This window comes from Haematobia irritans, chromosome 1 (assembly GCF_050003625.1).
Source record: "Haematobia irritans isolate KBUSLIRL chromosome 1, ASM5000362v1, whole genome shotgun sequence".
Taxonomy (NCBI): domain Eukaryota; kingdom Metazoa; phylum Arthropoda; class Insecta; order Diptera; family Muscidae; genus Haematobia; species Haematobia irritans.
The window spans coordinates 154,555,031-154,570,618 of NC_134397.1; the positions used below are offsets into that span (position 1 = coordinate 154,555,031).

General features: G+C 34.2%; 1 protein-coding gene across 1 annotated transcript in view; it reads right to left on the reverse strand.

The window, feature by feature from the left end:
• knk (cytochrome and DOMON domain-containing protein knickkopf) overlaps nucleotides 1-14,785 on the reverse strand; it is a 30,105-nt gene extending 15,320 nt beyond the window's left edge. Inside the window, exon 1 of the mRNA XM_075291955.1 lies at nucleotides 14,047-14,785. Within this exon, the coding sequence (XP_075148070.1) occupies nucleotides 14,047-14,179 (133 nt within the window). The 5' untranslated portion in view covers nucleotides 14,180-14,785. The remainder of the gene's footprint in view (nucleotides 1-14,046) is intronic.
• Nucleotides 14,786-15,588: the final 803 nt, after the last annotated feature.

Here is a 15,588-nt window from a genome sequence, read left to right on the forward strand (position 1 = left end):
TCCGATCCGGCTGAAATTTGGTACATGGTGTTGGTATATGTTATCTAATGACCATGCAAAAATTGGTCCACATCGACCCATAATTATATATAGCCCCCATATAAGCCGATCCCCAGATTTGACCTCCGGAGCCTCTTAGAGGAGCAAAATTCATCCGATCCGGTTGAAATTTGGTACGTGGTGTTAGTATATGGTCTCTAACAACCATGCAAGAATTGGTCCATATCGGTCCATAATTATATAAAGCCCCCATATAAATCGATTCCCAGATTTGTCCTCCGGAGCCTCTTGGAGGAGCAAAATTCATCCGATCCGGTTGAAATTTGGAACATGGTGTTAGAATGTGGTCTCTAACAAACTCGCAAGAATTGGTCCATATCGGTCCATAATTATATATAGCTCCCATATAAACCGTTCCTCAGATTTGATCTCCGGAGCCTCTTGGAGGAGCAAAATTCATCCGATCCGGTTGAAATTTGCAACGTGGTGTTAGTATAAGGCCGCTAATAACCATGCCAAAATTGATTCATATCGGTCTATAGTTATATATAGCCGATCCCCAATTACACAAATATTGGTCCATATCGGTTCATAACCATGGTTGCCACTCGAGCCAAAAATAATCTACCAAAATTTTATTTTTATAGAAAACATTGTCAAAATGTTATTTCTATAGAAAACATTGTCAAAATGTTATTTCTATAGAAAATTTTGTCAAAATTTTATTTCTATAGAAAATTTTGTCAAAATTTTATTTCTATAGAAAATTTTTTCCAAATTTTATTTCTATAGAAAATGTTGTCAAAATTTTATTTCTATAGAAAGTTTAAACTTAATTATATACGTATTTAGTCGGCCTTTTTTAGTTTAATATATACCACGTATGGACTATGTGGTATATATTACGGTGTTAGGAAGTTTTAAGATACCTTGCCATTGGCTTCAGTAGAAGTTTCTACGCAATCCATGGTGGAGGGTACATAAGCTTCGGCCTGGCCGAAATTACGGCCGTATATACTTGTTTTTTTCTTCGGAAAATAAAACTCTTTTCAGGAGTTTCAATTTTTCCGTCTTAAATTTTTTACAGTTTCTTGTTTATTGCAAACAAATTATTTGTTTATAGTTAAATTTTATTTTTTTTTTTTTCGAAATATTCCACAGTTTAAAGAAATTTTGCTTTTTTGAAATATGTCTTAAACATTTTATGAACTAAATGTGGGTATAAAGTTCAACGACCATACAGATAAGTTCAATATAAACTAAAGCAAAAGAAAATTTTCGTATGATTCTCAAAAATAGTAAGAATGAACTACTGTATGGTTAAAATGGTCATGATTTGGCGCCAATGATTTTCTTCTTTACTTTTAGTTCATTTCTTCTATTATGAGAGGGTGTAATTTAGTGAGTTGTAGTTAAAAAGTACAACAGGGAATTACATTTTTCTGGTTTTAACAACACTTTGTTGAAATCTCAAAATGTGGAGTATAATTTAGTTCAATTTTCGCGCGAGTTAGTTCATTCTTCCTATAAGACAATTTACTTATTTTCGGTGCAGTTTGTTTAATTTCCGAAAATCAATAAAAAGTCATTATTTTTTTTTTTAATCGATTTTAAGTTCATGATATTACTAATGTATTGTACAATTTAGTCAATTTTTTATTTAACTTCAATTTAACCTTTATTTCAATTTTAATACCATAAATTGAATTGTTTTCAGTCGTTTGGACATTTCTTACAATTTTAAATATTTTTTTGTGTTTAATTAAACTGAAACCCTATTTTAATTTTCTATATCTTGAAATTTAGTTCTAATCGATTTAATATAATTACGAATAACATTATTTCAGTGAAGTTGTAAATTAAATCTCCCTACACAGAAAGAAGAGATTTCTTTTCCCAAGAAATTTTAGAGACATTTTCTGTAAAAAATATCCTTTAAAATCAAATAAAACAGATTAGCGACAATCGTAAAATGACTCGACATAATGTCGGGTAAATGTGGTTAAATAGGAAATAGTTAATAAGAATCGGAAATTTCGTTTGTACAAAATTTCGTTCCGGAGGGAAGTATTTCTTCTTTGTGTGTATAATTTCTAACATTTGGATTCATGTCATTGTGCAAAATCTTCTACCATAGTATGTAACCAACAAAAATATTTCACCTTGTTTATTTTCTTTTTTATTATTCATAAACCCATCGAAAATAATAATTAAATTCATTATAAATTGACTCAAACTCTTGTGGTTTAAGGTGATGACTAAGATACCGAAGATGACTGGAGATGAAATGAATCCAAGAATTTCTTAAGGCCATTGAAAAATACAGAAATCCCAATCATTTGCATCCAATCGATCTGACAAAACTTTTGCATATTTTAAAACACACATGACATATTAGGTGAATTGAAATTTTATTAAACAAAGACATAAAGGAAAAGCATGGGACTCAACTAAAATATTTTTTAATAATTAATTTATGCTACACCAATGAAAGACATAGTAGTCAACCAACAATAAAACAACAAACCTATTGTTGTTACCGCATTCACAAATGAGAGCAAAAGTAAAGCCGAAAGAGTTAGTGGGTCTACCAGTATACGTATAAACAAGACTGGTCTAGGTTTGGACCAGTTTCGCTAGTTTGGCACGAAAGTGAATTTCTTTTGTGCGATTTTAGTTCACTTCAATTTATTTTATAGCTTTTGGTTCCTCTATACCGCTTGCATGAACTCTGAGTTTATTAAGAAGGTAAAAATGGCAACAAAGCTGAGCTTAAACATTGTAGCTACTCATATACAGACTTTGGATTATTGAATGAGTATCGAGAATAAGTAAAACAAGTATGCTTAAATCTGTGTACCCTCAATCCGGTTCCCAATTTTTATTGTACTACTTAAAGATTAATATTCGTTTAATTGGCATCATTTTGTTACAATAGAATTTCATTAATGCATTGCAAACAAATTATTGTTTTGTAGTAAAATTTAATTAATTTGAAATTTTCCACAGCCCAATAAATTTATTTTAAGCAGGGATGGAAAATGCAGTACTATAGTACTTTTTTCAATACTTTTCCACCCTGGTCAGTACCGTAGTACCCCCGCGAATGATTTAGTACCTTCCCTGCCAGCATTTCAAAGTTCCATTTCATCGTCATCGCTACCACAGACTTGTAAGTGACACTGCAACAATCGCCAACTGTGATAGTATTTTGCCATCACTATTGGCATGAAAGTATTTTGTCATCACTATTGTTACAAGAGCCATTTTATATTTTGTGAAACACCAAGCACAACTAGCTTCTTATAATTTATTTAAATAAAAACGATAATGAAGAGCTGAAAACATAGTTATTTCGCTTAAAATTGTAAAACGTATATTGGTGAACAATTTTTACTTTCCAAATGGAATAAAGTGATAGTTTTTCAAATATTTTTCCAGACACGCTGCCTCCATTGGGAATAAAAGCCCTGACTGATAGATGCTACAACATGTAATATGTAACTTGCAACTTGTAACTCAACATCAATCTTTTATTAATGCATAAAAATATGTTAAATGTGATGTTATAGGTATAAATGTTATATTTATGAGAATTTATAAATGTCTAATAAAATTAATAAACATCTAAACAATCGTATTTTACTTGACCACAATGATTTTTTTACAACTATCTTAAAATACACTTTCTCTGATTGTTTGAAGGGACTCTTATTGGCGTCCTTCTAAATGTATCCAGAAGGGCACCTAATAATTGCACTTATGCGATACTTTTTGTAGTAACTTGGCATGGTACAACTTCTCAATAGTGACGGCGCTTTTCCGAGGAGTTTTGAATATCTCATACGACTGTTTTCGACGTAGTGGAGATTCTCAGAAGCGCCCCCAAATTCAAAAAATGTTGGCAGGGTTTTGTGCAGACAATAGTTTTGACAAAATATTTTAATATTTTGAGAAAGTCTTTAACAAACTTATTTGCTAATAATCTTTTACAACTTTGGCATAACAGACAAGTCCATGCGGGAATAAAATCTCGATTTTGTAAAAGCCATAGTCAAAAACGCCAATTTATTGAATTGCAAGAATGTTTTAGTCGAAAAAAACACGCGTTCCTATACTACGCTTCCACACGAACACTTTCTAGATGATAAGTTATCGATCGCTTACTAAAATAATGCGAACCAAAAACTACCAAACAATATTATTTTGCAAAAATTTATTTCTTCAGAAAGTTTTGTCATAATTATATTTCTACAGAAAATTTTGTCAATTTTTTCTTTTGGGAAAATTTTGTCAACATCTTATTTCTATAGAACATTTAGAAAATTTTCTCAAAATTTTATTTCTATAGAAATTTTTGTCAAAATTGTATTTCTATAGAAAATTTTCTCAAAATTTTATTTCTATAGATTTTTTTTTTTAATTGAGGAGTTGACAAACAAAATTTTATTTGCTTTAAATTCAGTCTAAAGGAGTTCTCTACAATAATCACCCAATGGGATTTTTGTTGAAACTTAGTGAAAAGTACTTTTTCGCTAAAAAAAAATACATTTTTTGTACTTTCTTAAAAATTGTATTTTCCATCCCTGATTTTAAGTGTTTCAAACATTTTATGAACTAAAGATTGCCAAAAATAGTAAGAATAAACTACTGAATGGTTAAAATGGTCATGATTTGAAGATATTTTCTTTACTTTTAGTTCATTTTGTCTTTATATAAAATATTAAGTCAATCATTGACGTAAACTCTTCGTCGTAACGGATTACTTGAAAAAATATATAGTATTTCAAGGGGGTTGATGACAGATTCCCAACAAAGCAAATCGGTTCAACTACTGCGCTTCCCGAAGATAAATTTTATGTTATTAAATGTGGAGACTACATCAGATTTGGGAGTTATAGGAACCAATGCTATTTCAGTTAAAAAATTAAACTTGTCAAGAAAATCCGATGAAGGAGCGTCTTTCATATAATTTTAAATCTAAATTCTATAGATTTTCATCCGCATTACTCGAATTACCACGTCAGCTCTGAAAAAAATGAGACTTCTCTATGGTGGCTATACCAAAACATGGACTGAAAAATATTCGGCACACTTATTTATGGACCCATAAATAAGTGTGCCGAATATTCCTCTAGATTTCCAATTTCAAGAAAATATGATTAAAATTTCGATTATCAAGAAATCAAATCGGAATATGGGTTTATGTGGGAGCTATACCAAAACATACGCATAATATTCGACAAACCTGTTTGTGAACCTAAAATACAACTAACGTTTGAATTTCAAGCAAATTGGATAAAAACTGCGAAGCTGGAGATCGGTCTGTATGGGGACTATATCAAAACTTGGACCTATACACACCATATTTGGCACGGCTATTTGTCGATATTAATCGGATAAAAATTGCGATTTCGAGAAGACCAAGAAGTCTAATCGGGGTTTCGGTCTATATACTATACCAAAACATCCACCGATACACATCATATTTCGCATACCTGTTTATGGATCTAAAGTACCTCTGGATTTCCACTTTCATGCAAATCCGATAAAAATTGCGGTGCCTGAAAACCCAAGTCAAATCGAGAGATCGGTTTATATGGGGGCACCCACTGTGGGCCTACAGTGCCTCTATATAGTTTGAATTTCATGCAAAACATCCACCGATACACATCATATTTCGCATACCTGTTTATGGATCTAAAGTACCTCTGGATTTCCAATTTCTGACAAATCCGATAAAAATTGCGGTGCCTGAAAACCCAAGTCAAATCGAGAGATCGGTTTATATGGGGGCACCCACTGTGGGCCTACAGTCCCTCTATATAGTTTGAATTTCATGCAAATTGCATAAAAATTGTGGTGTCTAGGGCATCCAAATTGGTGGGTCGCTTTATATGGGGATAATATCAAAAAGTGGAGTGATATAGCCCAACTTCAAATTTGACCTGCATGTCTTGTCTGGCGTCAGCACTCAATTTTGCACTTTTCTACACCGGTGTCAGTTGGAACATTTTCTAGTACTTGGTCTATAACCCTTTATTTTTTAATACCATATTTATACATTTTGGCATACTTTCAACCAATTCCTGTATATTTCATCTGGTATATTCTGCCACTCAAGCTGTACTCGTTCCCACAGGTCTTCTAATTTTGATGGAGCTGATTTGTACAATCCCAGCCGTCTTCCCACGATTGACCATAAATTCTCAATCGGGTTGAGGTCGGGGCTTTGCTTTCATCACTTGAAATTTTTGCTCACTAAGCCATTTTTGAACTATGCTTTGCATCACCATCTTGTTGAAATACGACTTCATCTTCAGGATAGGCACTCTTGTCAACAAACTCGGGAAGATGAGTCTGGCGAGTTGGCGAGGTAGTCTTCCTTCTTCATTATACCATCAATTTTCTGCAATGACCCAATATGCCACCAAGTGAAGCAGCCCCAAACCATGATGTTTCCACCACCATGCTTCACAGTTTTTTTAACATGGTGGCGTTGAATGGTATCACCAGAACGACGCCAGCAATATTGTATACCGTCCGATTGGAAACGGTTAAATTTGAATTCATCTGACCAGATTACACGTTTCCAGTCACCTGTCGTCCAATTTTTATGCTGTCTTGCAAACTTCATTCGCGCCTTTTGATTCTTTTCGGACAATGCAGGTTTATTTTTTTTACAACTGAAACATAACCAATGTTGTCGAGCGCTCGTCTTTCTGTCCATTCACTAACTTGCTTATTTTTGACAACAGTAGTATTTTTCGGCGTTACGGACCTTTTCTGCTTCATTTCTGCCATCATAAGGCGAGCGTCTCCTTCAATCAACAGTTTTCGGTGGCCTCTGGTTTGCTCTTTGGGAGTAGCATTTCGTCTTTTTTGGACGCGAATGACCACATAGTGACTTATATTTAGTTCCTTGGCTATTTTCCGCGATGAAGACCCATTATTAGTTAAGGAAACTATATTGTCCTCCACATCGTGGGATAACTTATTCATTTTAATTTTTACTTGATATTATTGCAGTACACTTCGAATAAAGCTTTAACTCTTACTAGCAAACACGTTTCTAAACACAAAGTTGTATTACAGAACATAAAGAAAGAAAAAAAAAATACAAAACTAACGGTACATTTTGGTTTTATGATAAGTACATCAAAAAGTGCACATGCAAGTTTTTTTCTGTTATGTTTATTTATCTCTCTGAATTCTTTACTTTTTGTTTTGAGTTTTTTTGTTGTTTTATTTAGAATTGAAGAATGAAAATTATTTTGAATTTCTTTATTGCTGCTTTTTTTATTAGTTTAGAATTGAAAAAAATAATTATATACTCATTTCTGCACGCCATTCTGAAGTCGAAAATCGATATATCGATGTGTTACATAAGAAATGACAAACATACGAGAGCAGTTCGGAAACTTCTTAGCCTAGCACAAAAAGCGCGGTATAAAAAGAAAAAAGTTAAGTGTTTTGGAAACTTCCATCTCTGTTATGAACACATATTAAATTTTGTTTCGATCTGGCAACTCCTTCATATAGAAACAGGTGTTCAAAAAAGACGCATTTTTTACAATGGAAAAATTAGAAATGCGTGCTGTCATTAAATATTTACATAAAAAAGGTATATCGGGACAAGAAATTCATAATGATATGGTGAATGTGTTAGGTGACAGTGCTCCTTCATATGCACCAGTAAAAAATTGGGTTGCTGAATTTAAACGTCGTACAAGCTAGAGGTGTGCGCGTGACACGAAATTTTCGTGACACGCGTGATTCACGCGTGAGTCACGTGATTCGTGAATGAAATTTTGACCAAATCACGTGAATGTGCGTGAATGGGACTGAACAAAAATGTGTCGTGCGTGATCGTGCGTGAACATCAAATTCTGTTCGTGAATGTGCGTGAGTAAATTTTTTTCAAAATCACGCACACGACAAAATTCACGTTCACGAAAAAATTCACATTCACGAAAAATTCACGCTCACGACAAAATTCACGCTCACGAAGAAATTCACGTTCACGAAGAAATTCACATTCACGAAAACTTCACACTCACGATGACATTCACGTTCACGAAAAAATTCACGTTCACGAAAAATTCACGCTCACGAGAAAATTCACGCTCACGAAGAAACTCACATTCACGAAAAATTCACGCTCACGATGAAATTCACGTTCACGAAAAAAATCACATTCACGAAATAATTCACCCTCACGAGAAATGACACGTTCACGAGCCTATTTACGCTCACGACAAATATTATATTTACAAAAACGTCTTGCTCACGATAAAAATTATGTATGAACAAGTAAGTAAAGTCTAAAGTTGGGCGGAGCCGACTACTATATTATACCCTTCACCACTATGTAGACTCTCAACCACTTCAAATTTGCTGGGAGCTATATAAAGGTTTGCATTTCCAGATACAAATACTTTTAATTGAGACAATTTTTTGTACTTTTACAAAAACTCTAGAATTACAATTTAAATCGGCTAACGCCCTGGGATGAAACACAATGTTAACATAGTAAAAAAATATGAGAAATATGAAGCGAGAGAAATTTTAATGCAATTATACAAAAGAGCATTTATGATTGATCAGGTGATACATATGTATTCGAGATATAGGGCAATTTTAGTAATATTTACAATTTTTGATACTTAGCAGTGGCGACTTTACAGGGATATTGGTTAGATCCCGCCAAGATATATAGTCAAGTATGGGTTATGATATATTATTTGGTCAAGTCGGGCGACTTGGAGCCTTATTTAAAACTCAACCGTTTTGTGGAAATTCTGGCATTACAGTGTTTAGGATATGACTAAGATATGGGGAAATCATCACAGAATTTTGTGTCAAGTGTGGGAATTTTTGCCATATTTGTATAAACCGGAAAAACGAATATATGGAGGCTTTATCTAAATCTGAACCAAATTAGATCAAACTTGCCACACTTAAATATCATATTAAATATATTCTCTGAGGAAACTATCCAGTCAATTAGAGGAAAATCTCATTGAAAATAGGTCTAAAATATGAAACAGTCTACCATATTTCCCCAACTCTGGTGTACATATAATGGGAGCTATATATAATCTGAACCGATTTCGACTAAATTTGACATGCATAGTTAGAATAATAATTCTGTTATCTCTGCAAAATTTCACGTAAATGGGTGTTTAACTTTGGCCCCCGTAGCCATTTGAGTATAAATCGGGCGAAAGATATATATGGGAGCTATATCTAAATTTGAACCGATTTCAACCAAATTTGGTACACTTATCGATACTATTAAACGTACTCCCTGTGCAAAATTTGAACTAAATCACGGCAAAACTCTGGCTTTTGAGGGCATATAAGTGCAAATCGGACGAAAGATATATATGGGAGCTATATCAAAATCTGAACCGATTTCAATCAAATTTACCAAGCATTGGTAGAATGTCAATTCTACTCTTTATGCAAAATTTCACGAAAATCGGTAGTAACCTTTGGCCTCTTTGTTCATATGAGTCTAAATCGGACGAAAGATATATATGGGAGCTATATCTAAATCTGAACCGATTTATCTGATATTTTGCAAGTTTTTCGAGACTCATAAAATATTCGGATGTACTGAATTTGAAGAACATCGGTTGATAAATACGCCAATTATGACCAGATCGGGGATAAATATATATGGCAGCTATATCTAAATCTGAACCGATTTTTTCCAAAATCAATAGCGATTGTCTTTGTCCCAAAAAACGACCCTATGCCAAATTTGAGGACGATCGGACTTAAACTGCGACCTGTACTTTGCGCACAAAAATACATGATCAGACAGACAGACGGACATCGCTAAATCGACTCAGAATTTAATTCTAAGACGATCGGTATACTAAACGATGTGTCTCAGACTTTTCCTTCTTGGCGTTACATACAAATGCACAAACTTATTATACCCTGTACCACAGTAGTGGTGAAGGGTATAATAATGATTGAACATTTTTACATTTTTAAATTGAAAACATACTTCCAAATAAAAAATTAATAATTTTCGGAAATAATTGGTTTCATTGGTTCATTAAATTTTGGCTTAGATTTAAAAAAATAATTCTATATAGTATAATTATAATATATGTAATTATAATATAATAAAAAATAAAATAAGTAAACAATAACACTATAAATCATTGATTGCCTCAATTAAAAATTAATTAAGTTTTTCGGCCAAAATCAATCCAAATTTTAATTGAATTTATATTTTGATTTGATTAAAATGTTAATTGTATCTGTTAATTTTATAATTGAGTACGTTTTCAACTTCAGATTTTTAATTAGAAATATTTTGGCGAATTTGTTTGGGTAGCTCATTTGTATCACGAGCGAGAGTGAGTAAGTTTTTAAGTTCGCACTCATTCGTGAATTACATTTTTTCGTTTGTTTTGTAAGTTTAATAGTCGTGAACCTTCGTGAGTTGCATTTTACATCGTGAGCGTGCGTGAATAGTTTTTTTATGAATCGTGAGTGTGTGGATGTACGTTTCATTATTCGTGAACGTGCGTGAGTAGTTTTTTTTCGAATCGTGAGTGTGCGTGAATAAGTTTGTTGTTCGTGAACGTGCGTGAGTTGATATATCCCGTCGTGAGCGTGCGGTAGTCACTATTCTGCAATCGTGAGTGTTTATCTTTGCAGGATTTTGGTTCGTGAACGTGAGTGAGCGTGAATCAATAAAAACCTTCGTGCGTGAATGTTACGAATTCATTCGTGAGCGTGCGTGAGTGTGAGCAATCCAAAAACGGGCGTGCGTGATCGTGCGTGAATGTTACGAATTCATTCGTGAGCGTTCGTGAGTGTGAGCAATTCAAAAACGGGCGTGCGTGATCGTGCGTGAATGTTACGAATTCATTCGTGAGCGTGCGTGAGTGTGAGCAATTCTAAAACAGGCGTGCGTGATCGTGCGTGAATGACATTTTGAATTTGTGAGCGTGCGTGAGTGTGCGTGAAAAATTCCTCACGCGCACACCTCTAGTACAAGCATTGAAAATGAATCACGTAGTGGACGTCCAAAAACAGCAACAATAACATAAATTGTAGTCAAAGTGTATGATATGGCATTAAATGATCGACGAATAAAAGTGCGTGAAATTGCTAATATCATGGGCATCTCAAATGATCGAGTCGATTTAATTTTGCATGAAGAACTACAGGTGAAAAAGCTTTCTGCAAGATGGGTGCCGCATTTGTTAAAGGGTGATACGGTCAAAATTTGGTCAATATAAACTTGACGTATTTCTTTAAATTTTGCATTTAAAAAACCTGAACACCCCTCATTTTGAAGGTGTGTGTGTGTAGAATATTGCTCCTATTTTGATTTTGGAATTCACTCTTCAGTTGTCAAAATGCCGTCCAAGCAAGAAGAGCAGCGTATCAAAATTTTGCTCGCGCATCGCGAAAATCCGAGCTACTCGCACGTAAAGCTGGCAAAATCGCTAAAAGTTGCCAAATCAACCGTTACAAATGTAATTAAAGTGTTTGGGGAACGTTTGTCGTCAGCCAGGAAGTATGGATCGGGGGAAATCGAAAACCGGAAGCCGCTGAGACGACAAAGAGAGTTGCCGGTAGTTTCAAGCGAAACCCTAACCTCTCTCTCCGAGATGCCGCAAATAAGCTGGGTGTATCGTCTACAACCGTGCATCGAGCCAAAAAACGAGCCGGACTATCGATTTACAAGAAGGCAGTGACTCCAAATCTCGATGATAAACAAAATACGACGGCCAAAGCGCGATCCCGGAGGCTGTACACGACGATGCTGACGAAGTTTGACTGCGTGGTAATGGACGACGAAACCTACGTCAAAGCCGACTACAAGCAGCTTCCGGGACAGGAGTTTTATACTGCAAAAGGAAGGGGAAAGGTAGCAGATATTTTCAAGCACATAAAACTGTCAAAGTTCGAAAAGAAATATCTGGTTTGGCAAGTCATCTGTACCTGTGGCTTGAAAAGCAGCATTTTCATAGCTTCCGGGACTGTCAACCAAGAAATTTACGTGAAAGAGTGTTTGAATAAACGTCTGCTTCCTTTCCTGAAGAAACACGGTTGTTCCGTACTGTTTTGGCCGGATTTGGCATCTTGCCATTACGGTAAAAAGGCCATGGAGTGGTACGCCGCCAACAAAGTGCAGGTGGTTCCCAAGGACAAGAACCCTCCCAACACGCCTGAGCTCCGTCCAATTGAGAAATACTGGGCTATTGTCAAGCGGAACCTAAAGAAGACCAAAAAAACTGCTAAGGACGAGCAGCAGTTCAAGGCAAACTGGCTTTCTGCGGCGAAGAAGGTGGACAAGGTGGCTGTACAAAATCTGACGGCAGGTGTCAAGCGTGAGGCCCGGCAATTCGGATTTGGAAAAGCGAAAGCCTAACTGAATATTTTTCCTGAATTTTATACTAATTGAACTTGAAAAAGAAATTTAATTTGATTTTTTAAATAAACGATTTCACCGATTTACACGCGTTTTCCCTTGACCAAATTTTGACCGTATCACCCTTTAACAGTCGATCAAAAACGCATAAGAATGAACATTTCTTAAGCTTGTTTGGATAGTTTTAAGCGAAATAAAATGGATTTTAAGCGTCGTTTCAAACTGATAAGATATGGATCCACCACTATACTCCAGAGACAAAAGAACAATCCAAACAATGGACTGAAGATGGAGGAAGTGCCCCAAAGAAGGCAAAAACAATTCAATCGGCTGGTAAGGTTATGGCAACGGGTTTTTTTGGGACTTCAAAGGTATTTTATTGATTAACTATCTGCAAAACAACAAATTCAGAGTACTATTGCAACCTTTTGGATCAATTAAATTTACAAATTCGAGAAAAACGTCCTGGCTTACAACACAAAAAAATAATTTTTCATCAAGACAACGCACCAGCGCACAATAGTGTTTTAACAATGGCTAAAATCAACGAATTAAAGTACGAGTTGCTTGACCATACACCTTATTCTCCTGATTTAGCTCCCAGTGACTTTTACTTGTTCCCAAATCTAAAAAATTCCTTGCTGGCAAGCGTTTTACCTCAAATGAAGATGCAATTACAGTTGTAAACCACTATTTTGAAGACCTTGAGGAAAACTCAAGGGATAGAATTGCTAGAAAAGCGTTGGATTAAGTGTAATGAAGTTTCAGGAGATTATATTGAAAAATAAAAATATTTTTGAAAAAATAACTATTCTCTTTCATTGATAGGCTAAGAAGTTTCCGAACCGCCCTCGTATTTTACCTCCCTTACCATTCTATGGTGGTGGGTACAATAATTAAAGCCAAGAAACTTTCTTCGTGTTGAGGAAAATTTTACTGCAATCACCAAATTTTCATGAACAAAAAATTTTCTTTGTAAGAAAGCAAAAAACATGATCTATTGGCAGACAATAAATTGAATGTGCGTCAGATAGGAATTTCAAATGTAGGTCATAGCCTATTGAGGCAAATTTTACTACAATCACCAAATAAACAAAAAACAATTGGCCGCCCATTAATTGAAGGTGCGGCAGACAGGAATTTCAAATGATCGTGTAGGTTATATCCTACACAAGATTTGGGACACCAACTCCTTCCGCGCCATTCTCCAGTTGATCGAATTTGTCAATGAACTGTTTCCCCCATCCAATTACATTTGCCTGAGTTTGTCTCGTACACACAAAATATTTTTTTTTATTTAATCACGAAATTAATTGATCTAGTTAATTTTTAATTGAAATGTCTTCAGCCACAGAAATTATAGTATCAATTAAAAAATTAATTGATCCAATTAAAAAATTAATTTATATTATTAATTTTTGTGATTGATGTTTGTTTCAATTAAAAATTTTGTTCAATTAATTAAATTTTTAATTGAATATTTTTCAAAACTCACATAAGACTTTAATTGGATAAATGTTCGTGAATTGTTTTTCTGTGTATACGATAATTAAAACGAATCATTCTTCATTGGACGAATGCTGTGCCAACTAAACAACAATAAAATATAATAAATGCTATTTTTTCTATATATTTACCTGAATACAAAGGAAAAGTTAAACATAATACGGCTATCGTCGTTGCATATAAACACCACCATACTGTATTAAATTTAAATAATTGAAGGAAATAACTTCTTCCGCCTATTGAATGCCACAAATTCAATGTCATTTTCGAACAAGTACAGGAATTTTTGGTTTGTTGTTATTTATTTTAGACTACGTGGATGTTGATTATGATAATTTTTGCTGGTCACACTATTTTGAATAATTGCTTTTTTTCTTTATGCTTGTGGGAGGTAGGGTTTCAAATATGTACATATTCACTTCAAATAAACATAATTTTCTTCAATTTGTTATGTTTCTTTTAAATAGAGCTTGTGAATCATTACGTTTACATTTCACTTAATTTGTTATTTTATTGAGAAATTTCATTGCATGTTGTAGAAAAAACGATTCAAAACACCTCGCCGTACCGTCTTACTCTGCGTCATCACTTTATCGTTGTGTCAAGCGAAATCCGTCCAATTGAAATGTACTTTTCCCTCTTCAAAGAAGCAATCAAAGAGGAAACTAAAAAAATAACAGCACTCAAAACTTGTTTCACTTTTCGTTTCACAGCGTACACAACTTAGAGTATGAGTGGAGCTTGGATTTTATTTGGTATGCGCATGCGATCCCGCCCTGCCGCTCACTACCGCTTTCGCAGAGATTCAATTAAATAAAGCTTCGTCTTGAATACTACCATGGACTTTCGCGTGTTAACCGCAGCGTGGTTCTTCTTAAACTAACTTTAAGATTTTGTGAGCGGTTGTGGCCAGCTTTGGCTTTCATAGCCAGCAACAGGGCCATTGTTATGCATTTGGCTGACTGGTGTTCGTGGTCAATGCGCTCAAAACGGTGTCTACTGCAAATGGGGAGAATTCATTAATGTGTGTATGGTGTGGTGCTGAATTTCAATGACTTTTCTTTTCTAACTGTTATTTTTTCATTGTTGTGTGAGTAGCGAAGAGAGTAAGAGTGCCGGTTGTCTCCTTATACGCCCTCTCTTATTATGACCTCTTTAACTAAAACGAAAGACTTAAGAAACAAACGCCAATGGGGTGGTTAACAAAAACCAAACGAATCGTATGCATTCATGTCCATTAAAATGGCAATATAATTTTTTTTTGAAAATAATTAATAAAAAAAGAATTAATAATAAAAAGTAATATCCCAGGTCTTCAATAAGCATAAATTATCATTTATAAATTTCCTCAAGTATTCTTAAATGCATTCAAATCCGGTTGCCGTAATTGGTAGAATTCTTGATGTTTTGGTAGATTTTGCAAAATATTCCTCTCAAACTAAGTGGTGCTTCACAAATAGAAATAAAGTTGTGACAAAATTTTCTCTAAAAACAAAATTGTGACAAAATTTCTTATAGAAAAAATTTTGACAGAATTTCCTACAGAAAAAATTTGGACAAAATTTTCTACAGAAATAAAATTTTGACAAAATTTTCTATAGAAATAAATATTGACAAAATTTTCTATAGAAATAAAATTTTGAGAAAATTTTCTATAGAAGTAAAATTTTGAG